The 23,398-nt window shown below is 42.7% G+C and overlaps 1 protein-coding gene across 5 annotated transcripts in view; it reads right to left on the minus strand.

Moving 5' to 3' along the window:
- The window catches only part of LOC139339888 (SH2 domain-containing adapter protein F), a 103,106-nt gene that overhangs the window by 77,060 nt on the left and 2,648 nt on the right, over positions 1-23,398 (minus strand). For all 5 annotated transcript variants that reach the window (XM_070975441.1, XM_070975702.1, XM_070975532.1 and 2 more), the window contains exon 2: positions 5,915-6,047. In XM_070975441.1, the coding sequence (XP_070831542.1) occupies positions 5,915-6,047 (133 nt within the window). The remainder of the gene's footprint in view (positions 1-5,914; positions 6,048-23,398) is intronic.

Raw genomic sequence — 23,398 nt, forward strand, 5'->3', positions numbered from 1 at the left:
CTGTTTCCTTTTCTGTTTTTGTCTCAGCCAGTCTCTCTCATGTTTCTACTTTCAACTTTTTTGTCTGATGTTAGCTTCCCTTTCTCTTTCTGTGCTTTCCTTCCCCCTTTGTCATCCCCTTTTTAGTGACCCCACCTCAGAACGAGTTTTCTCACAAACTCAGGCCACTGCCAAACTGGTAACGTTCTTGGCATTTATACTTTGGAGTCAACAGGGGGCTTAGCACCACACTATGATGAGTAATTGAAATAATCAACTCCACAGCTAATGACTCATCTCCTTGGCACTGAATGCTAGTCTCCACATCATTGGGAGTGCAGTGCAGGAGGTGCCAGTGCCGGGAGACATTTCCCAGCACATTTCTCACAGAGAGAGAGAGAGAGAGAGAGAGAGAGAGAGAGAGAGAGAGAGAGAGAGAGAGAGAGAGAGAGAGAGAGAGAGAGAGAGAGAAGCGAACACCCATCTAACGTGAGTCAACCATTATGGAAAACATCAAGGTTTTTTCCCCTCAGGGCATCCTGGCCCTGTTTCACAACTCTCCTGCCGCTAAATGACTGAGCATGACCTGAAAGATGGGATGAGGACAAATTGAGGTTACAGCTTTGACACAGCGTATAGTAAATTCACCACTGGTGTAAAATATTTCACACCGGAGGGATTATTTCTGTCTGATACCCTCACATACACTCACAGACACCTTAGGTGTAGTGGCATGGCTGTGGCTTGAGGACCGACGAGTGGACTGGACTCGAGTGTGTTTGTTCGGGAGAGCTCAATCATGCAAGATGTTTGCACAACTAGCCTCCTCTGCACTGTGGGAAAACTCTCACATGGTCATCTGCCTGCCTGGTTGATGGAGGAGTATGAGGATGAGTGTGTGTTCATTGAGAAATGGCTTGATGCAGGCTGCCCTGCAGTACTAGCCCAGCCCCTTGTACTTGTCAGCGTAACAAGTCTCAACAGCTACAACAATGCATGTGGGAACAGAGTCACATGGATAAAGTAACATAAAAAAAATTGATTCTAGCCTCTCTTCCAACGGCTCCTCTTGTGATTAGGTTCTGCTGCTTGTGTTGAGGTATGCAGTGAATGGCCATGCTGACAGCTGAGGAGGTGTGGGTGTGTGCGTGTGTGTGTCTGTGTAAGGGTCGCCGTGAACATATCTGAGTGTATTTATATGTGTGAAAGAGATGACAAGATACAGAAAGAAGGTTATGCGCGAGTGTGATCTGTTCTGAGCTTGCACACATTCAAAATACTTACACCCACATAGAAGATACACACCTTCAAAACAGTAACTCAACATGCCAGAACACCAGCTGAATATGAGGGGAAAAACCATCCTCTCTCAGTTGGTACACACGGATACAAAGATAGCGCATGCAATAGCCGACGCGTGTGGACATGACAAACATTCGAGGCACTCTGGAAGTACACATGCAGGAAACGTTAAGACAGAGTGGCTGCACACGTCTTCACATAACTGCAGGTGGTGCAGTAAGCCCCGGCCAGAAGCCAGTGTGGAGCGGCTTCTGAGGGGGTGGGGCTGGCTTTTCAGGTTAAGGAAGTCGTGACATGCCCCTCCAGCAGGCCCATAAATCAGCCAGCTCAAGCTCACTAAGGATGGCTCCTGGGAGAGAAAGGCATGGAACACACAGCACACACTCACACAGGCACGAACTCCAGCCAGTTCAGCTCACACACACACACACACACACACACACACACACACACACACACACATGCAAAGTCACGTACAAAACGACAGCACGCACAGTCTGTTATGTAAACGGCTGTGGCACTTTTCTCCTCAGGTCCTTACATGCCACACCTCCCAGTATGTGGTCGAGTGTATGTGTTTGTGTGTTTAAGGTGTGAATGTTGTGTCATCAAGGGATAGTAATTGTATCTTCAAAACAGTACATCCGGTTTGCACAGAATTTAACTTTACACTATAAAAACTCACTCTTTAAAGACAAGTGATGTTTTGTGATTTCATATTAAAGAAATGCTGATAATTGGCCATTTGCTCTAACCCAAAGTGTGTGGGACCTCATTTTGGTATGTCGAAATTCATTTCCTCTCTTGTGCATTTTAAAGTTGTAGAGGATTAGACTGTAAGGATTAAACATGTCTAAGTAAAACCACCTGGAATGATGAAATAAAAAAATATAGGAGATGGAGGCATCTGATTGGCTGGTAATGACCAGTTTTTGTCAGCTCATCTCTGAATGAATGGCCTTCCTGTAACTTGTAGATGACGTTGCTTGCACTGAATAGACAGGAAAGCATAACAATCAATCAGGTTGTTTAACTCACGCGGTTGCAATGGCTCATAAAGTGCAAAATGGAAGACAGAGGGGAGGAGTGTGAAAAGCCTTTTCTAATCAGCATGAGTACTTACTGACCTCACACAGGACTTGCTCTTCACAATGATGTAAGCGTCATTTGCAAATTGAGCTAATTGTCACACATTTGTTTGGAAATAAAATCTTTGCGTGAAAAAGAGTTCAAGTAAGCCACAGCAGCAGTATCATTAAACGCTATGATGACATGTTTCATTTTATCTCCTAACAACAATAATTTCACCTGTCTGGTGTTTTTTTACTGGAATAATCTTCTGGAACACAGACAGTGATTTATCCAAAGATGTCAGGAAAAACAGAATTTGCTGGACAGCACTGATCTTGGAGCTAAGAAGCAACACTTTATAGAGGCTCTAAACTATATGCACACTCCATCCATCAACACTTCTTAAATCATTTTTCTTCTTTTACAAGCTATATTCACACAACTGTCTCTTGATATTTGCCATAAGTACCTCATGTAAATGAGACTGTTAAGATTTTTATGGAGACTTCTCAATCCATGGAATCTTTAGTAGAACAGCTTAGTCACACTATTGCTTTACAGGGCACCTACTGTCTGATCGCCCCCTAATCTCTGCTAAGTGCAGTGCAAAACCACAAGTGATTACTCAACACAAAAGACACTAATCTGAGGTGGCCAGTTCCAAGGGGTTATGACAAGCAAGCGTTTCTGCAAATATGAGCCACAAACAGGAAATGTAGGAAATTACAGGTATCAGTATCAGCAGATATTGAGTATTAAATTACTGTGATTGATCTGGAAATTAAAAATTGCCATGGCAACAACGTTTGTGTGTGTGTGTGTGTGTGTGTGTGTGTGTGTGTGTGTGTGTGTGTGTTCAGAGAGACTGAAGCCAACAGAAGCTCAAAGTAAATCTTGTGTTGAAACCAAAGACCTAAGGATCGTCTGTGAAGACAAAATAAAAACGTCAGACAGCCTGATTCATTCTCAGTCTACTTCTTAGAATTAATTGGAAGCACTTTTTATAAGAAACTATCTGTTACACACCTTAAAATTTTACAAGGTGAGACAGTTAAAAGTCTGTTTTACAGACGAGGGTGGTAAATCAAAAAGTTGCTCTGACAGCCATAAAAAGAAAAGTTTCTGTTGTGTTGTCATGTTTGGGGCTTTATGACCATCTGCACCCATCTGCGACAGCAAGAGCAGAGTAGGAGGTTGTGGACGGTCCTTCAGCCAACACTCGGAGAGCTGAAGAAAACTGAAGTACTGCTAACAGTGCAGGTTGAGTGAAAAAAGATAACAGCGCCTCTCCGAGAGAGTGAAAGAGAAAAGAGATGAGAGAGAGCAATGGTGACAGAATGAGACAGAGGGAGATGCAAGCCTCTAGCCTCACATGAGCAGTTTGGTCCTTCCTTCAGTCAACGGTTCCTCTCTCGACTTTTTAGCCAACTAAATTCTAAGTGTGCAGTTCAGCCTGACCAATATGCTGTCAGAATGAGAGAAGCAGCAATTACTCTCTATCCATAGCCAGTATGCTGATGTATTGGTGCACCCCTGGCCTTGCACAGTGAGAGAGTGAAAGAGGAGCTCCTGACTCATTATATCATTGAGGTACCCTTGGGCAAGGCACTTAACCCCTATCTGCACCAGTGAGGCTGAACTGGGCAGTGTCCAGCTGTGCAAATTTGGATCAAGGTGTTGGTGAGAAAGAGCACTCATGCTGTGTGTCTATGCTGGATGCATAAAGGTTGAAAGAAATCCAGCAACGCCACATATGCTACCAATAATGAACCAGAGAAACGAAAAATTTTGTTTTTTGGTACAGTTACCCATGATTATACCCTTAGAATTTCCACAGTCATTATTATGTATTATGGGGGCTACAGGCAATGTTATGTCCTAGCCCACAGCCACCAACATGACCAGAATGAGTTACTCCTTTCAGACATTTGATGGACTGAAGTTTCACATAATCGCCCTATTTGCAGGTGAGAACATCAAATATCGTTAAATCACCCCCTCGCAAATAACGGCAATCCTACATAAACGTATGCCTGCATGTTTGAATGATGTGCATTATTTAATGCCTGTGAAATCACCCGCCCATGGAATAAATCCATGGATCATTGTGAATATTAAAAGGATGACAGTTGAGCCAAAGAAATCCACTAACAGCCCTATTTAAAACAACGCCCTGCCAGCTCAGTCAACACAGCAGAGACAAAAACAAGAATTGGCAATCAATAGATATGATGGATAAAAGCAGGGAGCCTGAAAACAACACCACTCCAGGTTTCAAAGACAAGAGCAACCAGAAACAAGAATAAAGGACAAACTGAAGACTTCATCAGATCAAACAACAACTGCTGCCAACATTATGTAGTTTGTCAGAACAGCTGCAGCTGAACTGTGTCAAGCTAAATTTCAAGAGAACAGAAAAACTCCATGATTCAAGCGATACCACAAAAGGTGTGCTCGGGTTTTTTTTCCGTCCTTCAAGCTTCCTCCACCTGAGAGAGGCGATAAATCTTGAGTTTCTGTACTCAGCTGAGGCAATGACTGGGCCAGAGGTCAAACCAGTAAGACAGATCAAAACAAGAGATTGTCTGGGGGACCATTAAAAGAAAATTGCTGAGGAGGGACAGAGATATTCATGTCCTGTCTTTGTGGGAGCAGTGAGAGTGGATGTGTGTGTGTGTGTGTGTGTGTGTGTGTTTATAAGACTACAGTGCACGGGAGGGTGAGCGGTATCAGTATATCACAGATGATCTGACAGTGACAGTATATCAAGGCTGAAATACTGATATACTGTAGTCATCCAAGTCCCAGCAACATCCGTTTGAGGTCTGACAGTCGTACAAACATTTTCTGTAACATTCCTTTCTTAGATGCTAAGGTCTGTTTCGGAGAGGCAAACAGCTGCCACATGTTTTGTTTTCTCCACATTTTTCATCATTTCTCCTCTCTCTCTGCACATTCTTTGTTCTTTGTCATTGCTGCTCTCTCTTAGCCGCAGAATGAATGTGCGCTGTGACAAAGCTGTGTGGAGAATGTGGTTCAGCTGAATGTTAGCACACAGCTATTGTTGTCTCAAAAAAAAAAAAAAAAAAAAAAGCCTTCCTGGAAATCCCAGCAAGTGGCTGTCTCCACATGCACATAGTTAGACACAAAAAAAGCCCATTTAAAAACCAGCTCTCTTTATTGATCCTGTACTTCCGAGGTGTGCTTTTAAATCACTTATGGGCCTGTATGATTTCTGGGTGAAAAGTCACTGCTTTTGAAAATGTTTTGACATCTCTCATGACACACAGGTCATGTTTCCGCTCTACTGCACCTGTCGTGTAAAGCAGCATTAGGCCATCTGAGTCTCTTTCATTAATTCCCAGCTTGGAAGCATACCGCTGAATCACACTGCATACTAATTAATAGTCCACTAGGACGCAGTCATAGTACAGACACAAATCAATTATCTGTCACTTAACCTGCAATTACTCAGGGTGTGAAGGTGGACAGAGGCAGCTGAGTGAGAAAATCGAGATATTAGGCAATTGAAAACCGATTGAAAGTGTGGATCTTCGGGTACCTGCCATCATCTTCTGGGCCTCATACGGCTCCATGTAGCCATCATTCTCTGTTGTCACTTTTTCCGTGCTGGTCTGAGTGCCACCAGCCTGCTCAGCATCAAAAGGGTCCGCATAGTCTTCAAGGATAATGAGCTGCAGAGGATAAAAAAAAAAGCACAGAAAGGTGAAACGGAGGACGGAAAAAGTGAAATAGCAAGAGGGCGGATTCATTTTGCTGCACTCTTAAACACTACAACATAGGTGTCTGGAGAGTTGTATGACAGGTACCGCTGTGGCCCAGGACAGGACCAAGTGATATCCACCAAGGCAGGTCGAGAGATAAAGGGAGACACACATAAATAACACCCCACCTCCGTGTGCCTCAGCACACCACCACAATGCCTCAGCTTTTGGCCTAACAGCACACTCTGTGCTACTGCTGGTCTGCCTAATTATATGATAGCCCAGTGACAGGCCTGCATTTCAAAAGCAGAGGAAAGAAGACCACAACTGCTCAACTTTCTTAAGAGAAACAATTTGGCAGATTTATGCCGAGCTGGCAGTGAGCCACGGCTAATTGCAGTCTTGCTCTTTTGCTGAGCATTTTGTGCAGTAGATGGCAATTAGGTGGATGTCCTGAGACCCAGAAATACAGCTCAAACCTTTAGGGAGCAGAGCAACAGTCCATATTTATAGTGCCTTGCGAGGGGGAATATTTGTTTCCTTGAGATGTTTGCTTTATCTACCAGAACACTGCTAAAAAGTACAGATCTCCCCTTTGAAAGTAAATAAACTGCCATATGAGCCATCTGGACATTGGATCTAATGAGGGGGTGTAACTGCAGGGCTTTGGACCAGCTGTTAGAAAGTTGACTTTTTCTCTGTTGAAGCTCCTGAACATCTAGTCCTGCCAATCAGTGGGCAGAGGAGACGGGCACCACATGTTCTGTAACTTGGAAACATTTTAGGAAAGGGTTTCAAACAAATAACGAAATGCTTAAGCATACACCTAAGGGAGCATGTAAACACGTACATGACTGGCACTACACCCTGTGAGTCATGGGTAACAGGAAGGGATTTGGTCTCATTATAAACAAGCTCATCACTCATCTGGTGGATGGGGCCGGGCGGGGCAGGCTGGAGGTGGACCGAGCCTCATGCCTGCTTCACTGTGCCTCCACCTAGCCAGCTTTCCTGAGAACAACCACTGTCCATCTCTGCCACAGAGAGAGAGAACGCTTCCCAGAAGCGAACTCCATAAGCAGGCCACCCGTGAGAGTGCCACAGAGACACACACACACACACACACACACACACACACACACACACACACACACACACACACACACACACACACACCTGCCAGGCCTCAGGGAAGCAAGAAAAATGTACAGATATACTGTTCAAACTGTGGTATTTCTCTTCACTTGGGAAAGCACTGACATTTTTACAGTAGTGATCAAGGTCAAGTGTCATTAACAGTGCCGGAAATAAAAAACAAAACATAAGAAAAATGAAAAGTTTGTGTGTTAAATGCTACAAAGTTCACTTGGGATCATTTGTAAGCCGCTTACTGACAGGGAAATGGTGCAGGTATATTCCTGCATAGATCATCTCCACTACACATGGATTAGGCAATAATGGCAAAGGAAGCAAGCACCACGGATGTGTTTCATAGCAGCTACTGTGTGTTAAATCCGCCTTCTTCAATATTCCATCTCCATCTGTTTTGGGAAAAATAACTAGGTCTTTTTTTCTGCCACGGAATAATTATGGGTTGCTCGAATGTTTTGCTTCTGTGAATTCAAGCAGGGGGAAAAATCCAATACAAACATTGTCCTAGGTTGTTTTTGTGCCACACAAATTTCACTCGCAGGTTTATAATAACAATTCAGCATTTCAGACGAGAAACATCTTTGCAGCTCCAGAAAGCCCCAAACTCTGCAAATTATGCATTACAGCCACAGTGCCATTAGCATCTCACACCTTGTTGCATAGAAACTCAGCCATCAGTAATCATAGCCTGTGCCAAACTCACCTCAGATAGTCACTGTAAACACAGCCCAAACCTAAGAATAAATAACCCTCACTAAGAAAACAAATGAATCACCTACAGTAAATGGGAGGGATGAAGGCCAGTGCCCATTTGACTGCGGTCCACATACTGTAGCAGAGTGGCTCGAGGTTTGAGACCATATGCCACAAATGTGATAAAACACATTCTCTTCAACAGCTTTAGATGACACAAGTAGTTTATATATTTGCCCACAGTGAGGTTTTAGCACACCTTAAATATATTACAGTTTACCATTTTGTGCATCTCCACGAGCCACAGGATGTTTGGGCATGTTTCAGGAAATAATGGCAATCACTTATTGAGTTATGTGTGGAGCCACTCCAAATACATGACATCATCTTTTGCCTTTCCTGTTGACATAATTTAGGGAAAATAAAGGGTGGGGTATGCGATGAAAACTTCTGATAGCATCAGACAGAGTGATGCCATGGGATTAAATGCAATCACCGATTAAAAAACAGGGAAAAGAAGCACGTGGATTCGAGACTCGGACACTCTTCCTGGTCTTACTTTGGGTCTGATATGCAGTGCTGTGCAGTTGTGGTTAATATTAATGGCTTGGAGATTTTGGTATGGTAATGTGTAAAGTAATATGGTACTCAAACTGTAATTTATGTGCCTTTTTGCTTCCCCAAACAATCAAAATCAGACTAAATCAAAGGGCAACGGGCCTGCTGGTACCCTGACAGCAAAACAGGAATTGGCAATCAGTCGTCGCTCTCGGCTGTTCTGCTCTTTAACACTGTGCAGAGGCTGAGCCAGAATTTAGATTACCCTTTTCAAAATTTAAACTTCAAAATATTCTGTTTTGAAACTCATGTCAAGACAAGATGCAATTATGGCACATTAGAAAGTATCTACAATCAAGATCACTCGCTTCAAATTCTGCTGGTCTGTTTTAAGGAATGCCTCGACAGCTGTGAACATCTTAATTATGGCCCCCGTGTCTAGATATCCTTAAATAAGGTTGCAAAGGCTTGTCATCAAACAGCTTACACTATAAAAAAAATGACATTTTACATGCATGTGTATATTTAGCTCTGAATCGGGCAGTAAAAGCTCTTTTCAACACTTGGCTTATATTCTTATTCCAGTCAGCAGGGACAGTCAAGTTCCCATCAAAAGCTAATTCAAACTGACGACAAACCAAACCAGTCCCCACCCTGACTACAGTTGAATAAAACGAAACAAAAAGGAGTTGGTCATGGCAGAATAACATGTCAAATGTGTTACGACATAATGTAGATGACTAACAGGAGTTGTTTGTTTAGGAAGTATCTTTTTATCAAGAGGGAATTTCTGAGCCACATTGGTCAACATCAGCTCCACCCTGTGTTTCACATTCATACCTTTACAAACCAGTAATGTGCACATCTACAGTATTCTATTGTCACCCATTAGCGGGCAACAATGTTATTAATTTTAGCCTACACATCTGGGGAGTTTAACCATCGACTGCTTAGATCAACAGAATGCCTCCATAAGGTGCCATCACCCAGACGCTGCAGCCAAGTTCGTGTTTGGATGAAGGAGGTGGTTAATATTTCCAAATTGTTCCAATGTGTCCTTGCTGTCCCACTGCACTAATGACCCCTCGACAGCAGGAGGACCATGGGGTTGTGAGGAAAGGGGTGCTAGAGAGCGGCAGCATCGCCTGGGGACACACCATCTGCCTTGTGGCATGCCAGGGTGTGTCAGGACTGCAGCCAAGCCACACTTGTCATGAAAGGAAAATTCCCTTTCAGCACAAGCCTGCAGTGCCTCAATATATCAGGTCTTTGCTAAGCTGCACTGTAAGCCTTTATGAACTTCACATCAGGCTTAGGCCATGTCCCCGTGGTAGCTGGGTCCTTTACTGGTTTGCAGCACAGAGAGAGAACTCACTCAATTACTTTCATTCCACAGCTTAAATCCCAGGTTGGCCATGTCTTACACCTGCCAGAGGTCTGGCAGCTCACAACAGACTTCTTGAAATGCACTGCAGCTCTCGGGCGATGAAGCTGACTTCAAATCAGTGGGAACAGAAGGGGAACATTAGCGAAGTAGGGAGACTTTAACAGGCACCTGCCACTTTGGCTCAATGTTCGACGATGCTAGAGGTTGTAGGATTACATTTTGACTGGGCTCCGGGCTTCCATTAGATGTGAGAAAATATGGGCTTCAATTCTCCTCCTGCAGTCTTAATGGAGGGAGAATGTGTATGTGGATCATCAGATAAACAGGAGCAAAAGAATAAAAATTTCAGAGACTGCATTAGTTGAAATTCAAGCATGGCTTTAAATTTGATTCTAAAAATTAGGAAATAGGCCTTTGCATTTCTCTTTTTCAACTTCAGAGCAAGCTACATGTTCAGTGTTGGCATTTTAGAGCCTTAAACAACCAGAAGCAAATGCAATATAACAGTAGACTGAAGACTGAACCAGGCAATATAAACACCTTTACACATACAGTACACAGATGAAAATGCAAAAAAAATCTGAAGCTGAATGAGTGCAGACAGGAATATGATATTAATGTCATGCCTGGTCCAGGAAGGATTGAATGCATCAAGGCTGAAGCCCCTCTGAGACCGCCAGAAAAGTCAGCAGGCTGTAGAATGAGGGAGGAGGGGGGAGAAAAGAAAGAGGACTGACGTGTGTGATTTATGTCTCACGCCACAAGGGATTTCAGCCACTGATAACCTAATACAACTCAGTGCTTAGCAGCTCAATTGCATTAAGGCATTTCAAAAGGCTTTTTGCTGCTATTGCTCCTTTGTTCTCCTGTATAACAAAAAAGAAAACATGCCACTATTGGGGACACCATCTTTCTAGAGAAGACAGCTCCCGTGCATAAAGTATGGTTACCTGTGATGGATGGAAAAATGTCCAAATGCTCATGTAAAAGCCAAACTCAGCAAACCGAGCGTCACTGAAGTGCCTCTGCTGATAGCTCCTGCACCTTATCTTTGTCTACAAACACAGGATGAATGGTGTGTGTGTGTGCAGTAACTTGGCCAAAGTTTTCTAGAAAGAACATACTGGCAAGGAACACTCCCTCAAGGCAATTAATTTAAGTAAAAATGATGACAGCTTGCCTGTTGACATAATCCAGTTACTATCAATAAGATACTTTCATGTTTTTAAGAAGCAAGCGCAAATCTGGTTACAATTCATTGAAGGCCCCTGGCGAAGACCTAGCACTGCTGGGTTCTACAGCATATCTCCCAAACATATTAGACAGACGGAAAACTGGCTTCGCCTCTTAAGGAGCATCAGCGCGGGAGTGCATTTCCCACCATACTGACCTGAAATTAATGAAACGTCATTGAAATGTTTCCCAAGAAACACGGTTGCCGCTTCAGTTTCTGCCTCTCTGTGAGCTTGGAAGAGTAATGTGCCAGCACTAAAGGCCTACTTAAAAGTCTGCAAAGGTAGCTAATCAAATTATTACGTTTACTCTAAAGACGCCTTTTCACAATCAGTCACGAGCAACTGCAGTCCATGCACCAATGAAGAGCACCTCACCTGAAATCACTTAATATCCTATTTATATTTCCAAATATATTCATTCTTTTTTCTTTTTTTCTTTTTTTTGCTTTTAATCTAATTGGAGAATCATTCAAGAGCAGTGATGCAGTGATAGTAAGCACACTCATATTTGAGAATTAACAAAAACAAAGAGGCACTTCAAACACAAGATAAAAGCATGCCCACACATCTTCAGAACATGGATGTCCTCAGTTAAAAAACAGACAAAGGCTAATGAAAAAACACCCCTTCGACTGAATGTTCCTCCCCAACCACTCACCCTTAAAAGCGCCTTTTCTTGATCATAACCATCAGCAAGCTCAGATTTTAAGGAGTCTATGTGTGACAGATACTTGAATGTTTGGAGGATTAGATTTAGCATTGCCCTTTGCACATCAATGCGCTCAGCCATCAGTTTCACATGTGTCTCCTTCAGCGACATCTGCGCTGTTCAAAAAACAGCTCAGTTCTGGCTGCCGACTTATTTATTACACACACCCCCCCCTTTAGCATTCAGACCACATTAAATGTTGGTTCTTCAGATCTCTGCACTCTTACCCATGTGGGGCGACGGCAGCCAGAGTAAAGCCGGTTCTTTAGATTTAGCCTGTTGTTGATCATGGTTTGCGTGGGAATGCTTCCAGATGCAGCAACAGACACACTGATACCATGCAAAACACTATCAGTGGGATAAACATCAGCAATGCATAAAACAGTGAAGTCGGATCAGCATTGAATGGAAAGGGGCGTATTGCACACCTGGATAGCCTCCACATCACCACTGTGAGTACGGGTTACTGTGCATTATGAGGCTTTTATAGCACCTACAGTCCAGAATACTGTGGGTAACAGCTATTCAGGTCACTCATGAGTCATAATCTATAGTAAGTACACACATACACACACAGAAAGTGCACATACACACATGTTGCTGGCATCAAATTCAGACTAAGCATATGTTTTATGTCATCTTATCAATGGATTTGATGACATAAAACTTTAAATACAGTGTTATTGTCCTGTTTCAATTGAGTACACGTTAAAAGGATTAGCAGATTATCACATTCTCTTTTATTTATGTTTGAGACAGCATCCCAAATTTTTTGGAATCTGGATTGTACGTGAGTTGCATCGACATGGGGAAAAGAGGGAATCAGGCCTCAATCAATGCTGAAGTGGGATGTCTAGTGTTCATTATCAGCACTCATTCAAATCAGACTTTCCAAAGACATTCGGCCTGTACACTCATGAGGTCCCAGATAATCACGAAGAGCTCCGAGAAGTTTCCCTTTCAATTTCAAAATCCTTACACTTGCATAAAGTTGAAAATAGGATCATCTTCTGTCATTTAGCTTGCGGTCATGACAGCTATCTTTCTTACAGCATCAAATTGATGGTTCTTAGAAAAACCAGGGAGGTTCATATCAGTGCAAATAAATACCTACAACTGACTTGAACAACTGAATGAACATCTGTCATATAGCCATGACACCATCACTGTAACAGAGGAGACCTGTGGCTGTAAATAGAATTTATATCATATTTCGTATGACCATCTCTTTTGCTACTAAAACTCCATAGGAATTAGTGTTTTTCCCCTCCAGGAAAACTCTCTGTGTTTACCACGGTATTCTCAACATTGCTAAGCAGTATTCTGTCCAGACACGGCTGGACTCACCAACATCAGATTGTTTGCCTCTCGCATCTTTTTGGTACACACCAATATGCAGAGTCCTATTACATTGTTTCCGGGGTTATTTATCACTGCATTCGTAGTGCAGAGTACATTGTAGCATCCCAGAACGCATATATTAATAATGTTAACAATACAATGTACGTTTAGTTTTAACATACAACAACCCAAATCACAGGTTATTGAGAATAGACTCACCACATGAACGACCATGTGAGCTGCTAAATGATCTGCATGTGCCACCTCTGTAAAGTAAGTAGTACTAGTAGTAAGTAGTAGATATGTGTACTTGGGATCCCTCAAACAAACAGGTTAAACTGCACTTGGAGAAATCTAGATTCCCGCTCATCCATTCGGTTCTCCACAATCTTAAGTAGCTAAATGTAAAACCTCACTGTTCAATAAATTCTACTCTGGCTGCCCTCGTTTCCTGATGAATGACTGCATCCTCCTTTAGCTCCCAAGGCAGTGAAGTACAAAAAGCACCCCAACTTGTCCCTAAGGACCTCCTTCATTGAAACACACTCCATACAGCCACTTAAGGCCTACAGTGGAGAAAGGAGAGGAGGCCGGGGGTTGCACCCTATGAAGGTGCTCTTAATACGCGACAGATATTCAAGATTAAGTACTTGACGACACGCATGGCAAAATCCAATTTCCTTCCCCTGCCCCCATCCTGCTGTGATAGATTTATTGGCAGTGTTTCTGCTACATACAGTTAGTGGTGCAGCACGAGAGTTGATAATATGTCAGGTGCTACAATGGAATGTTGGAATTTTATAAAATATGGTAATCCCAAGCCCATGTGAATGAGCGATTTGTCCTCAACATGGCCTACACCAATTTCCATCACTACAGTTACAATTACTATGGAAACACCAATTTGTGTTTGAGGTGAGTGAATGAGGTAGTAGGTTGAAACTACTTTAAAAACGCTGACACAAAGTGTATGCAATTCACTCCCATGTGACGCTGCTGCCACAACACACAGGCAAAAACACTATTGCTTAACATGGTTGCTATAAGATAATAACTGATACAATTAGGAAAGTAGGGCTTCATGAAACTACAAGAGGAAAGCCACTGGGACGGATACTTTCATTTCAGAAGAGTGATTTACAGAGCGGGGAGAAAAACAAGCCACACTCCGGCTGTAAACAAAGCTACAGATTTTGATGTGAGGATGTCGCATCAAATTGAGGCTGGAAGCTCTGTGGCCTCAGATAGCCTCTGTGTGGTCAGGATGCACTGAGGTCCCTGCAAATCGCCTACGCTGACAATAGAACGAGCACGGAGGGTGGAGTCCCATACCGCTGCCATTGCTACGTGGCTTCCCACCTCTTTGAGTAGGAAAGCAAAAGGCTAGAGAGGCTATATTAGGAGGGGTGAGGGACAATCCCCAGCCTGCTGCAACAAAGAGCCCTCAGTGGAGAACACAACAGTTACGCGGCGTCACCATTTGTCACTATTTCTGACATCTAGATTGCCCTTGTTGAAACAGCCGAGAACATTAACCCTGGTTACATTTTAGCAAGCAAGCAGCAGCCAGAATACCCAGCCTACACAGAGGGGCGAGTGCAGACTTGTCAAGTTAAAAAGGGAATGTCACCAAGTTGTAAACACTTCCTGTCAGGAAGGGAGTGCTTCCTTAATCCTGGAGCAACCAAGCCATTCCTTATTTTCCACCAAACAACTACAGATAGTGGCTGTCCTTCTCTACCCACGTCCCTATCCCAATAACAGCTAATTTTAACTGTGAAAAATACAAACAGTAAAATGTGACCTCTTGTGAGTAAATCACAGATCAGAGCTGTGTTACAGCAGACAGAAATGTATTTGGTAAATTCGTTTCTTCTCATTCACAGAACGAAATGAAATGAAAGGCTGGAATCCCACTAAGAAGAAATGGAAGTGTTGAACTTCCTGGTGGGCGCTCAGATCACAGGGCGGCTCTGTCTGCAAGACGGAAGTCTGGCTGCCTCCTGCAGTGTGACACAAAAACAACCGCCAGCATTCATGTGCAGGACATAAAAAGGCAAATCAGATCTCAGATCTCTATGATCTCGGCCTATACTGTATTTTGATTACATTTTGTTTTTACTACTGCTAAAATTTGCATAGTTTTCACTAAGAGAGGGTAGAGGTACCGATTTTGCAAAACCAGTCAATGTTTTGTCATGCAGATTCTCCCTTTGTGCCTAAGATAGCATGCAGGCTTAGTGCTCAATTTGTTTGCTTTTAATCGTTGTGTGACGATCTGCCTGCCCACCAGGATGTCCTCTTCTACACTCTCTCTCTCTCTCACACACACACACACACACACACACACACACACACACACACACACACACACACACACACACACACACACACACACACACACACACACACACACACACACACACACACACACACACACACACACACTGTCATTAAACAAAACAGAGCCATGTGTCTTACAACTCCCCAGTGGCCAGAGCTGCGGCACTAGTCTGCAGGCTAATTGTGACCTGGTGGAATCATGCAACTGATGTTCCGGTGCAAAGCTAGAAAAAGCAAAGCGAGTAACAAACACAACAGACCCCATCGGGACTCTTTACACTGGAAAGAAGGCTCCCAGGGAAAGAAAAAAATAAGCAAACAATGGCTAAAGGCCATCATTTCCAAGACCTATAACTTTCAAGCACATGCGGCGGGATGCTTGTATATAAAACCTAACCATGACTAGCTATTACACTCAATGCTGCTAGATTACAGTGCAGTCATGTAAATGTAATAGGATTTGTGGATTCACCAAAATGATATCTTGATGAAAAGCCGAACCTTTCGGTGCTCAATTGAATGAGCATGACATTATGGCTTCCAGCGTATCCTCCACGACAGGATGACTTCATCCTGCCCAGAGAGGCGGGGCTTCACTGTGAATGCTGTAAGGCTCTGTGCTCCTTCCTTCCTTTCAAAGGACCCTTCCAGGACTCTTATTCAGGTCACGGGAATCCATTGTGGTGCTCTTTTTTCATGGACAGTAAAACATTAAAAAAACAAACACTGATCATAAAATATGGCATGAAAAGAGCAATTTGTTGTCTTCTGAGCAGTGGGTGATAATAATAATCTTGTAGGCTTCAAGCCTACAAGATTATTATTATCTAGCCGTAGCGACTTTAAGAAGATGCTTCAGATGCTTAACATAGTTCAGGAAATGCATAGCATTCTTTGACACCTCAGTGGAGAGTGGGTCAAACTGGAAACAGAAATGTCACAATCGTGCCAGGCGCTTCATGCCAACAATATCACAGTCTAGACTTTACTGTCATGAGTCAGAGTAGCCATAGCAACATACCGCCTTGGTTATTTTACAAAATTTATCATAATGATCAAAATAATTATCTGCTTACTTAAAGATGTGAGTCACAATCTGCCCACCACTGACGGTAACACATTTGTCACTCCTGAGCATGATTAAGAAAAACAACAGCTGCAAAACCCAGAACAGCCACAACACAGCTTTCACACTAATCTGTTTCAACCTGGGTATCACACTGTCACAGCAGTGGAAAATTACCTAAAATCAATACCACGAGGCTATATATTATTCCCATTATGTATTCATTCTGCTTAGTGGTCCAGAGGTGGAAATTGTCTGAATCTTAAATCATATGAGTGAGAAAATATCACATTTTGTCCAACACTTAGACGCTCACGGAGCCAGGGAGCACAAATAAACAGGTTTCTGTAACTGCAGAGCAACAAGGGCACATCCTGCACCGCTCCACATCCAGGCCGGCCTGCTATCAACCTCACAAGCCTCCGTCTGATTCAGAAAGGTAAAGAACTGTACTTAAAAGGGGGGCTATAACAAAACATGATGGGCTCTGATGTTTTCATCCATTTTCTGGCTCCCTGAAGAAAACCACTCTCACAGACCCAGGTGATATTGACGTTTGTGCTTGACATTTCTCCTATCACTGGCAGACATGAGAGCATGAAAGGCCGGTGGGATGCATTTATAAAACTCCACTGAAGTCTGGAGTGCCAGGGCGAAAGGCCAAACGAAGATATTCAGGTTGCGGGGAAATGAAGCTGAGTCGAGTTCAGCCATGCTCTACTGGCACTGTAATCCGCAGGCCAGTCAAACAAGCCTGATCTACCCACGCTGTGGCAGACTGTAGCTTGGAAGGTGTGTCTGGTGAGGAGGACGCAATTCAGCTCTTTCACATACTGCAGTGCACCATCTCAAGTTCGATTTGATCGTTACACATCCAAACGGACTCAAAAGAACACAAAGCACAAAAGGAAAAGCCCACATCGATTCTATGACAGGCTGTATGGAAGCATCGCTGTCCTTGTCTGGACTGGCATTCATTGAATTTGACATATTTCTTGCTTCTGAATGCAATGTCTGATCTTTACCGCAAAGTCAGGCAGCTACACGTGGCTAATATTCAGAGTTTTCTAAGGCTGAAATAACAGTAACAGTAAAGATAGCACAGTTGCAATGGCTCTGCACACTCTGCTACTGAGAAATGTTGATCAGATTAAATGGGTCACACCTGTCCTGCCTTCTTTAAGTCAGCAATATTCTGTTCACATTAGGGCTGCATGTTATTAGAAAAAAAATGAGACTATTTCTTCCCTGAGATACATACTACAATATGAAAAAATACAGCAATTTTCCCCAGATGACTTGAATAGCCTTATTTGAAAAGAACGAATCAGTCTAGATGTTTCTTTAGTGGGTTTGACACTTTCAAATCAGGAGGGTTGCGAGTCAGCGTCACATCTGACAAATAGTAATTATAGAGAAGAAATAAAATAGTTCCGTCAATCCATACAAAAGAATCAAGCAAATAGGAAGGAGCAATGAAATACATCACCAACATCCAGCACTGCAAAATCAAATAGACGACAACTCAATTCAGCTCTCAACAGGTGCACTAAATTAAGTAAGCAAAGCAATATCGGTGTGGGTGTGAGTGTGCACTCATGTTTTTACCACAAATTGGCTATAGTGACGCAGACTTTACAACGTGATCTGACTCAGAGTGTAAAGCTGGCATATCTCTCCTCCACTCCAAACACGGACAGCTCTGAGACTCATCCAGAGCCTCCAACAAACGCTGTGCATCCAAGAATCCTTAAATCAGAGAGTTCAATTATGTAAAATTGGACTTGTCTTGTACATTAGTCACGGAAAACGACAACTTTTCCTTATGCATCAAGCAGGAACTTCTTCCTTGACCTGCAGTCTAACTTTCCACAGAATTTCATGAAAATCTGTGACAAATTCTTGAGATATCCTGCTAACTAACAAACACACACCATAAAGAACATATAGCCTTTTTTTCTAAAGATAACGTTTTCCACCTCCAGCGTACTCAGTTGAAATGTTGAGCAAGATTTTAGAAGCACTGCATGACAGAGATGTAGAAAAAGCACAGAGGACATGTATGGATCCAGATGCCTCCGTTGACTGCACAACAACTGTCTGGGCTTCTGATCCCACTGCAGGTTTCTATAGATAGATAAGCTGGCTCATAGGATCACCGAATCAAAGGGACCCTGAGCCAGGAAGGGAGCCAAAGTTAGATTGGAACAGCACTTTCCCAGGTGCTCAGACAGATACTGATGATGACGGGGTACACTTCACAAGGATTGCCGCAGCCTGTCAGCTCCGCACTATTGCTTTTGTTTACACATCTCCGAGTGGAGCCCGTCATCACTTTTGCATGTCCTTGAGAGAAGTTAGGTTAGTGCTGAGTAGAGCAATGAGCTGGGAGATGAGGCCTTTAATTAGCGTCAAGGCAGGATGATAATTGATCATCTCCCCTCAACCCGCTCTACCATGAAGGGCTTGGCATCCTTAAACACAAAATGCATCACAATGCCCAGAAAACTCCAAAGTACAAGGAACAGTCTGCATCAAAACAAAGCTCCATATGAAGAGTGCAACTCCAAATTAGAGGACAAATAGCCCAAAAAAAACCAACTCCAAATGGGCACACTGCGAGATGAAAGTGGGACACCTACAAAAACGTAGCAGAGGCATCATATTTTATACGATACGCGGTGCATCATTGCACGTTAAAACTTTTTAATCTGGTCTGTTTCCCCACAGGAGCATGGCAAATAGAAATGGACTGGGGAAAATTGACTTGATGCTGCTATCGGCATTTCAGGCTTTAGGTAAGCAGTGATATAATTAGCATTCATGAGTCAAGTAATTAAAACATCAATGTAACCAAGCAGTGCTGTTAAGACACTTGTGTACTCTTTGCTCAGTCCCCAGCAGTCAGCGTTTGGTCCGTGCAGTTCGAAAGACTCCATTTACTACCACGCTGATGTCTATGCATGCATGATTGTGTGTCTGTGTGTGAGCTGAAAGCCACAAATACACTTTTTTATACTCTGCCCATATGCCTCTCTTAGTTTAGGGGGGAAATGCTTGAGAAAAGTAGCTCTAAAACTGTTACAACATGAAGCTTCACCAAACAAGAACACATCGTGAACTCCGTACACTCTCAACCTTTCAACACCAGCCTGAAGGGAGAGTGTCTGAAACAAACTGCTAACAGTGCGTCCTCCCACAGAGACTCACCAAACAAGAGTCTATATAATGGAACAATCCTTCACTAACAGCACTTTTAAAATCACCTGGAGAGTCCCTCTAAAAGGGATTTACAACAATTATCATGCCCAGTCACAGTTGGAAAGAAAATCCTTCACTTCCAGACAAACTTTAATCCTCACAAAAGTTTGAACATAAAGCCTCACAGTGCACGAAGCAGCAGTGTAGTCACTGAGGGGCACGGTGACTTATTTGAAGGGTTTTCTGCTAATTATGGGTTCTTCTGCTAATTATTCAGCCACCATTTAAAAATAGATATATACACAAAATGTGACAAACTTGTTTACAAGCATTCATTGTTTAACTGTTGAGAAAAACTTCATAACACAATAAATGTACGACATGTTTTTTTGGTACGGCCGCTGCAGACTTCAGCAGGTGACTGACAGTAAGCCACACAGTGAAAGCACTCAACTCAGCACAATGTAACGAGTGCAAAACCGGCAAACTTTTATAAAAGCAAATTAAGGCTTACTGATTACAATGATGGATTATTAAGTGCAGGCAGTTTCCAGGCATGTGAAAGCCTTTTTTAATGCTCTGCAAGACAGATGCCAACAAACTCTAAAGGTGGCATATCCCACAGTTTGCTGACGGTGTACAGACACCACCAACAGAGGAAGAACAACCTGGACGACAAGAACAAATATAAAACACACCAGTATAATGTTCTCCATCACAGCTTCCTCTCCACAGTATTTTCATTTAACCTGCAGCACCTGACAGGAAACCTTTAAACCCTTCTCTTGACATATTGCTTAAGCCCACCAGCTGTCAGTACTGATTTAGCTCATCCATAACATCATTCATACCGGTAGGTGTGAGGTATTTAAACCACACTATACATTCGTCTGTCTGTCTGTTAAAGCCGTGTGTGCACATGAGGGCACGAAGAGGAGGGGCGGAGAGGCAAATGTATTCCTGACTGAGAGAGATCCAAATAGGCTTCAATTAACATGAGACAACAATAATCTGTTTAATCAGCTTGAACAGCTGCAGTGGCTAGGTGAGAATTGTCAATTCTGGCTTCCTGCTTGTTTTACTGATAACACATAGCTGTATGATCATTAAACTTGAATACCAAGTTCATGGGGGCCACTGAAAACAGTAGCTGACAGTTTGGGAAAACAAACAATGGCACAGAAGATAGTTTTATGAGCGTCGTGTGGTTCTCACTCTTTGTGTTGCAGGCATATGGGAAGCACAGATGACAGTCACAGTCGAGTTTAGTGTGATCAAAACTGCTGAAAGGCTGCAGACACTATGGAATATAAATAAAAATGGTGAACCAAAACCAACTGTGAACTGGCCCCACGTCACAAAGACAGGTGCGAAAGCAAACACCGGAGGAGGAGGAAGTAACGTGAGGGTGACATCGAGAAGACCACCAGACATTTCAGAGCACAGTTGTGATCGAGACGTGACCTGTGGAGGAAACAGTGGTGCACAGTGTGCGTTTTCACAAGGCCGTGCTTTCTCCTCCGTACATGCAGACACTGTAACATTCCTCAGCAGGATCACACTCATCACACGGTGTGCCCTTAACCTCACTGACACTGAAAATCTCAAGTTTCTCCAAATGAACCCTGTGTGTGTGTGTGTGTGTGTGTGTGTGTGTGTGTGTGTGTGTGTGCGTGCGTGCGTGTGTGTGTGAATTCCTGGGAAGCCTGAAATGACAGTGTGCTCCAAGGCGCAGCCTGCATGCATTCTGTCTGATTGTCTGTCTCCACATTCACTTTGTGTTGATGAGTGTGCAACCAGTTCCATGCATTAGCCACAACCTCAAAAGTAAAAAAAAAAAAAAAAAAACATGAACACACGAGGCTTGTGGAATAGAGAACTGTGCCAAAAGAAGCTCAAATTAGAGCCGTATATCCATAAACCCATCACAAGTAATTTCCTCCCGAGGCAGCAGGCATCACTGCAAAAAGAACATTCACTAAATTGATGTGTCTTGTTAAAAAGGACTAGATTAAGTTCAATTAGAGGTGCTGTGTGTGACATTAATAAGGATGAAACTTCAGCCTCTGTGAGATAGGAGGCATTTAAGGCTTATATTCGTGGTCAAATAATTAGTTACATCAGTTCAACAACTAATAAAACAATGAAAATGCTAACTTTAGATAAGTTAATTAAACAACTTGAGAGGGAGGTAGACAAGACAAATTCTCATACACAAGAATTAGCTGCCCCCAGAGCCAAATATAATGCGCTCTCTGCCGCTAAGGCAGAAAATTGCTTAATAAGATTAAAACAAACATTTTATGAACAAGAGGAGAAAAGTGGAAAGCTATTGGCTTGGCAAATAAAAAAGTTAGATACAGAAAGAGCCATTAATAGTATCCAAACTCCAAATGGTGATATAAAAGAATCTTTTCACAATGGCATTCTGCCCCCCTCACTGAGAAACGCACTTATTACTTTGATATTAAAACCCGACAAACCTCCTTCTAAATGTGAGTCCTATAGGCCTATCTCTCTAATGAACTCGGATACAAAGAGAATTGCTAAAGTCTTAGCTTTAAGGTTAGAGAAATGCCTCCCATCTCTAATAAATATTGGTCAAAATGGATTCATTAAAAACCGCCAGGCTTATTATAATATTAGAGTATTATTTAATATTATTCATGAAAAAAAAGGCACAAGATTCATGTATTCTGTCACTAGATGCTGAAAAAGCATTTGACAGAATCGAATGGCCATATCTATTTGAAGTACTTTCACGCTTTGGGTTCGGTGTTTACTTTAGGCAGTGGGTCAGATTCTTATACTTAGGACCATGCGCAGAGATTATGACTATAACATTATCTCCAAACCATTCAATCTTTATCGTGGGACCCGTCAGGGGCGCCCCTTGTCCCCCTTGCTTTTTGTTTTAGCACTGCCATCTCCATTAGAAATCACCCTGTTATTAAAGGAATTCAAATTGCAGATGTAGAGCATCGCATAGCTTTATTCGCAGATGATACATTACTTTTTCTGACGAACTTGGAGCAGTCCTTCTCAGCCCTTGCTAATGTGATCAATAGGTTTAGGAAGTTCTCAGGATACAGAGTTAACAAAAACAAATCCTCTGTTCTCTTCCTCAGTGAGCGGGAGAGACATATAAGTGTTTTCATGATGAATGTCCTTCCCAAATTCCTCTATCTATTTCAGTCAATCCCACTCCCACCTCCTCCTAAATTCTTCCAAGATATGAAAACAACTCTTACTAAGTTCATTTGGAAGAATAGGCGCCCAAGACTTCGACTCACACTACTATACCTACCATTTGACAGAGGAGGCCTAAAGGTACCAAACCTATTATGGTACTTTTGGGCAGCCCAGCTTAGAGCCGCCTGTCAGTGGTTCTCATCACATTCGAAGCTACCTTGGGTAAAAATGGAAGAATCGTCCACAAGAGGGCTAGCCTGAGATTCATATTGATATTCTGACTCTTTTAAGAACTTGAAGAAAATCACACTAAATCCATTTGTTAGAAACACCTTGATAGTAAAGCTCATAAGGCTGTAGGTGACATCCCACCTTTGTCTTGCCTTGCACCTATCTGGGGAAACACAGAGTTCAAACCTGGTAAGAATGACTTAGGATTTAAAC

The sequence above is a fragment of the Chaetodon trifascialis genome, chromosome 1 (assembly GCF_039877785.1).
Source record: "Chaetodon trifascialis isolate fChaTrf1 chromosome 1, fChaTrf1.hap1, whole genome shotgun sequence".
Taxonomy (NCBI): domain Eukaryota; kingdom Metazoa; phylum Chordata; class Actinopteri; order Chaetodontiformes; family Chaetodontidae; genus Chaetodon; species Chaetodon trifascialis.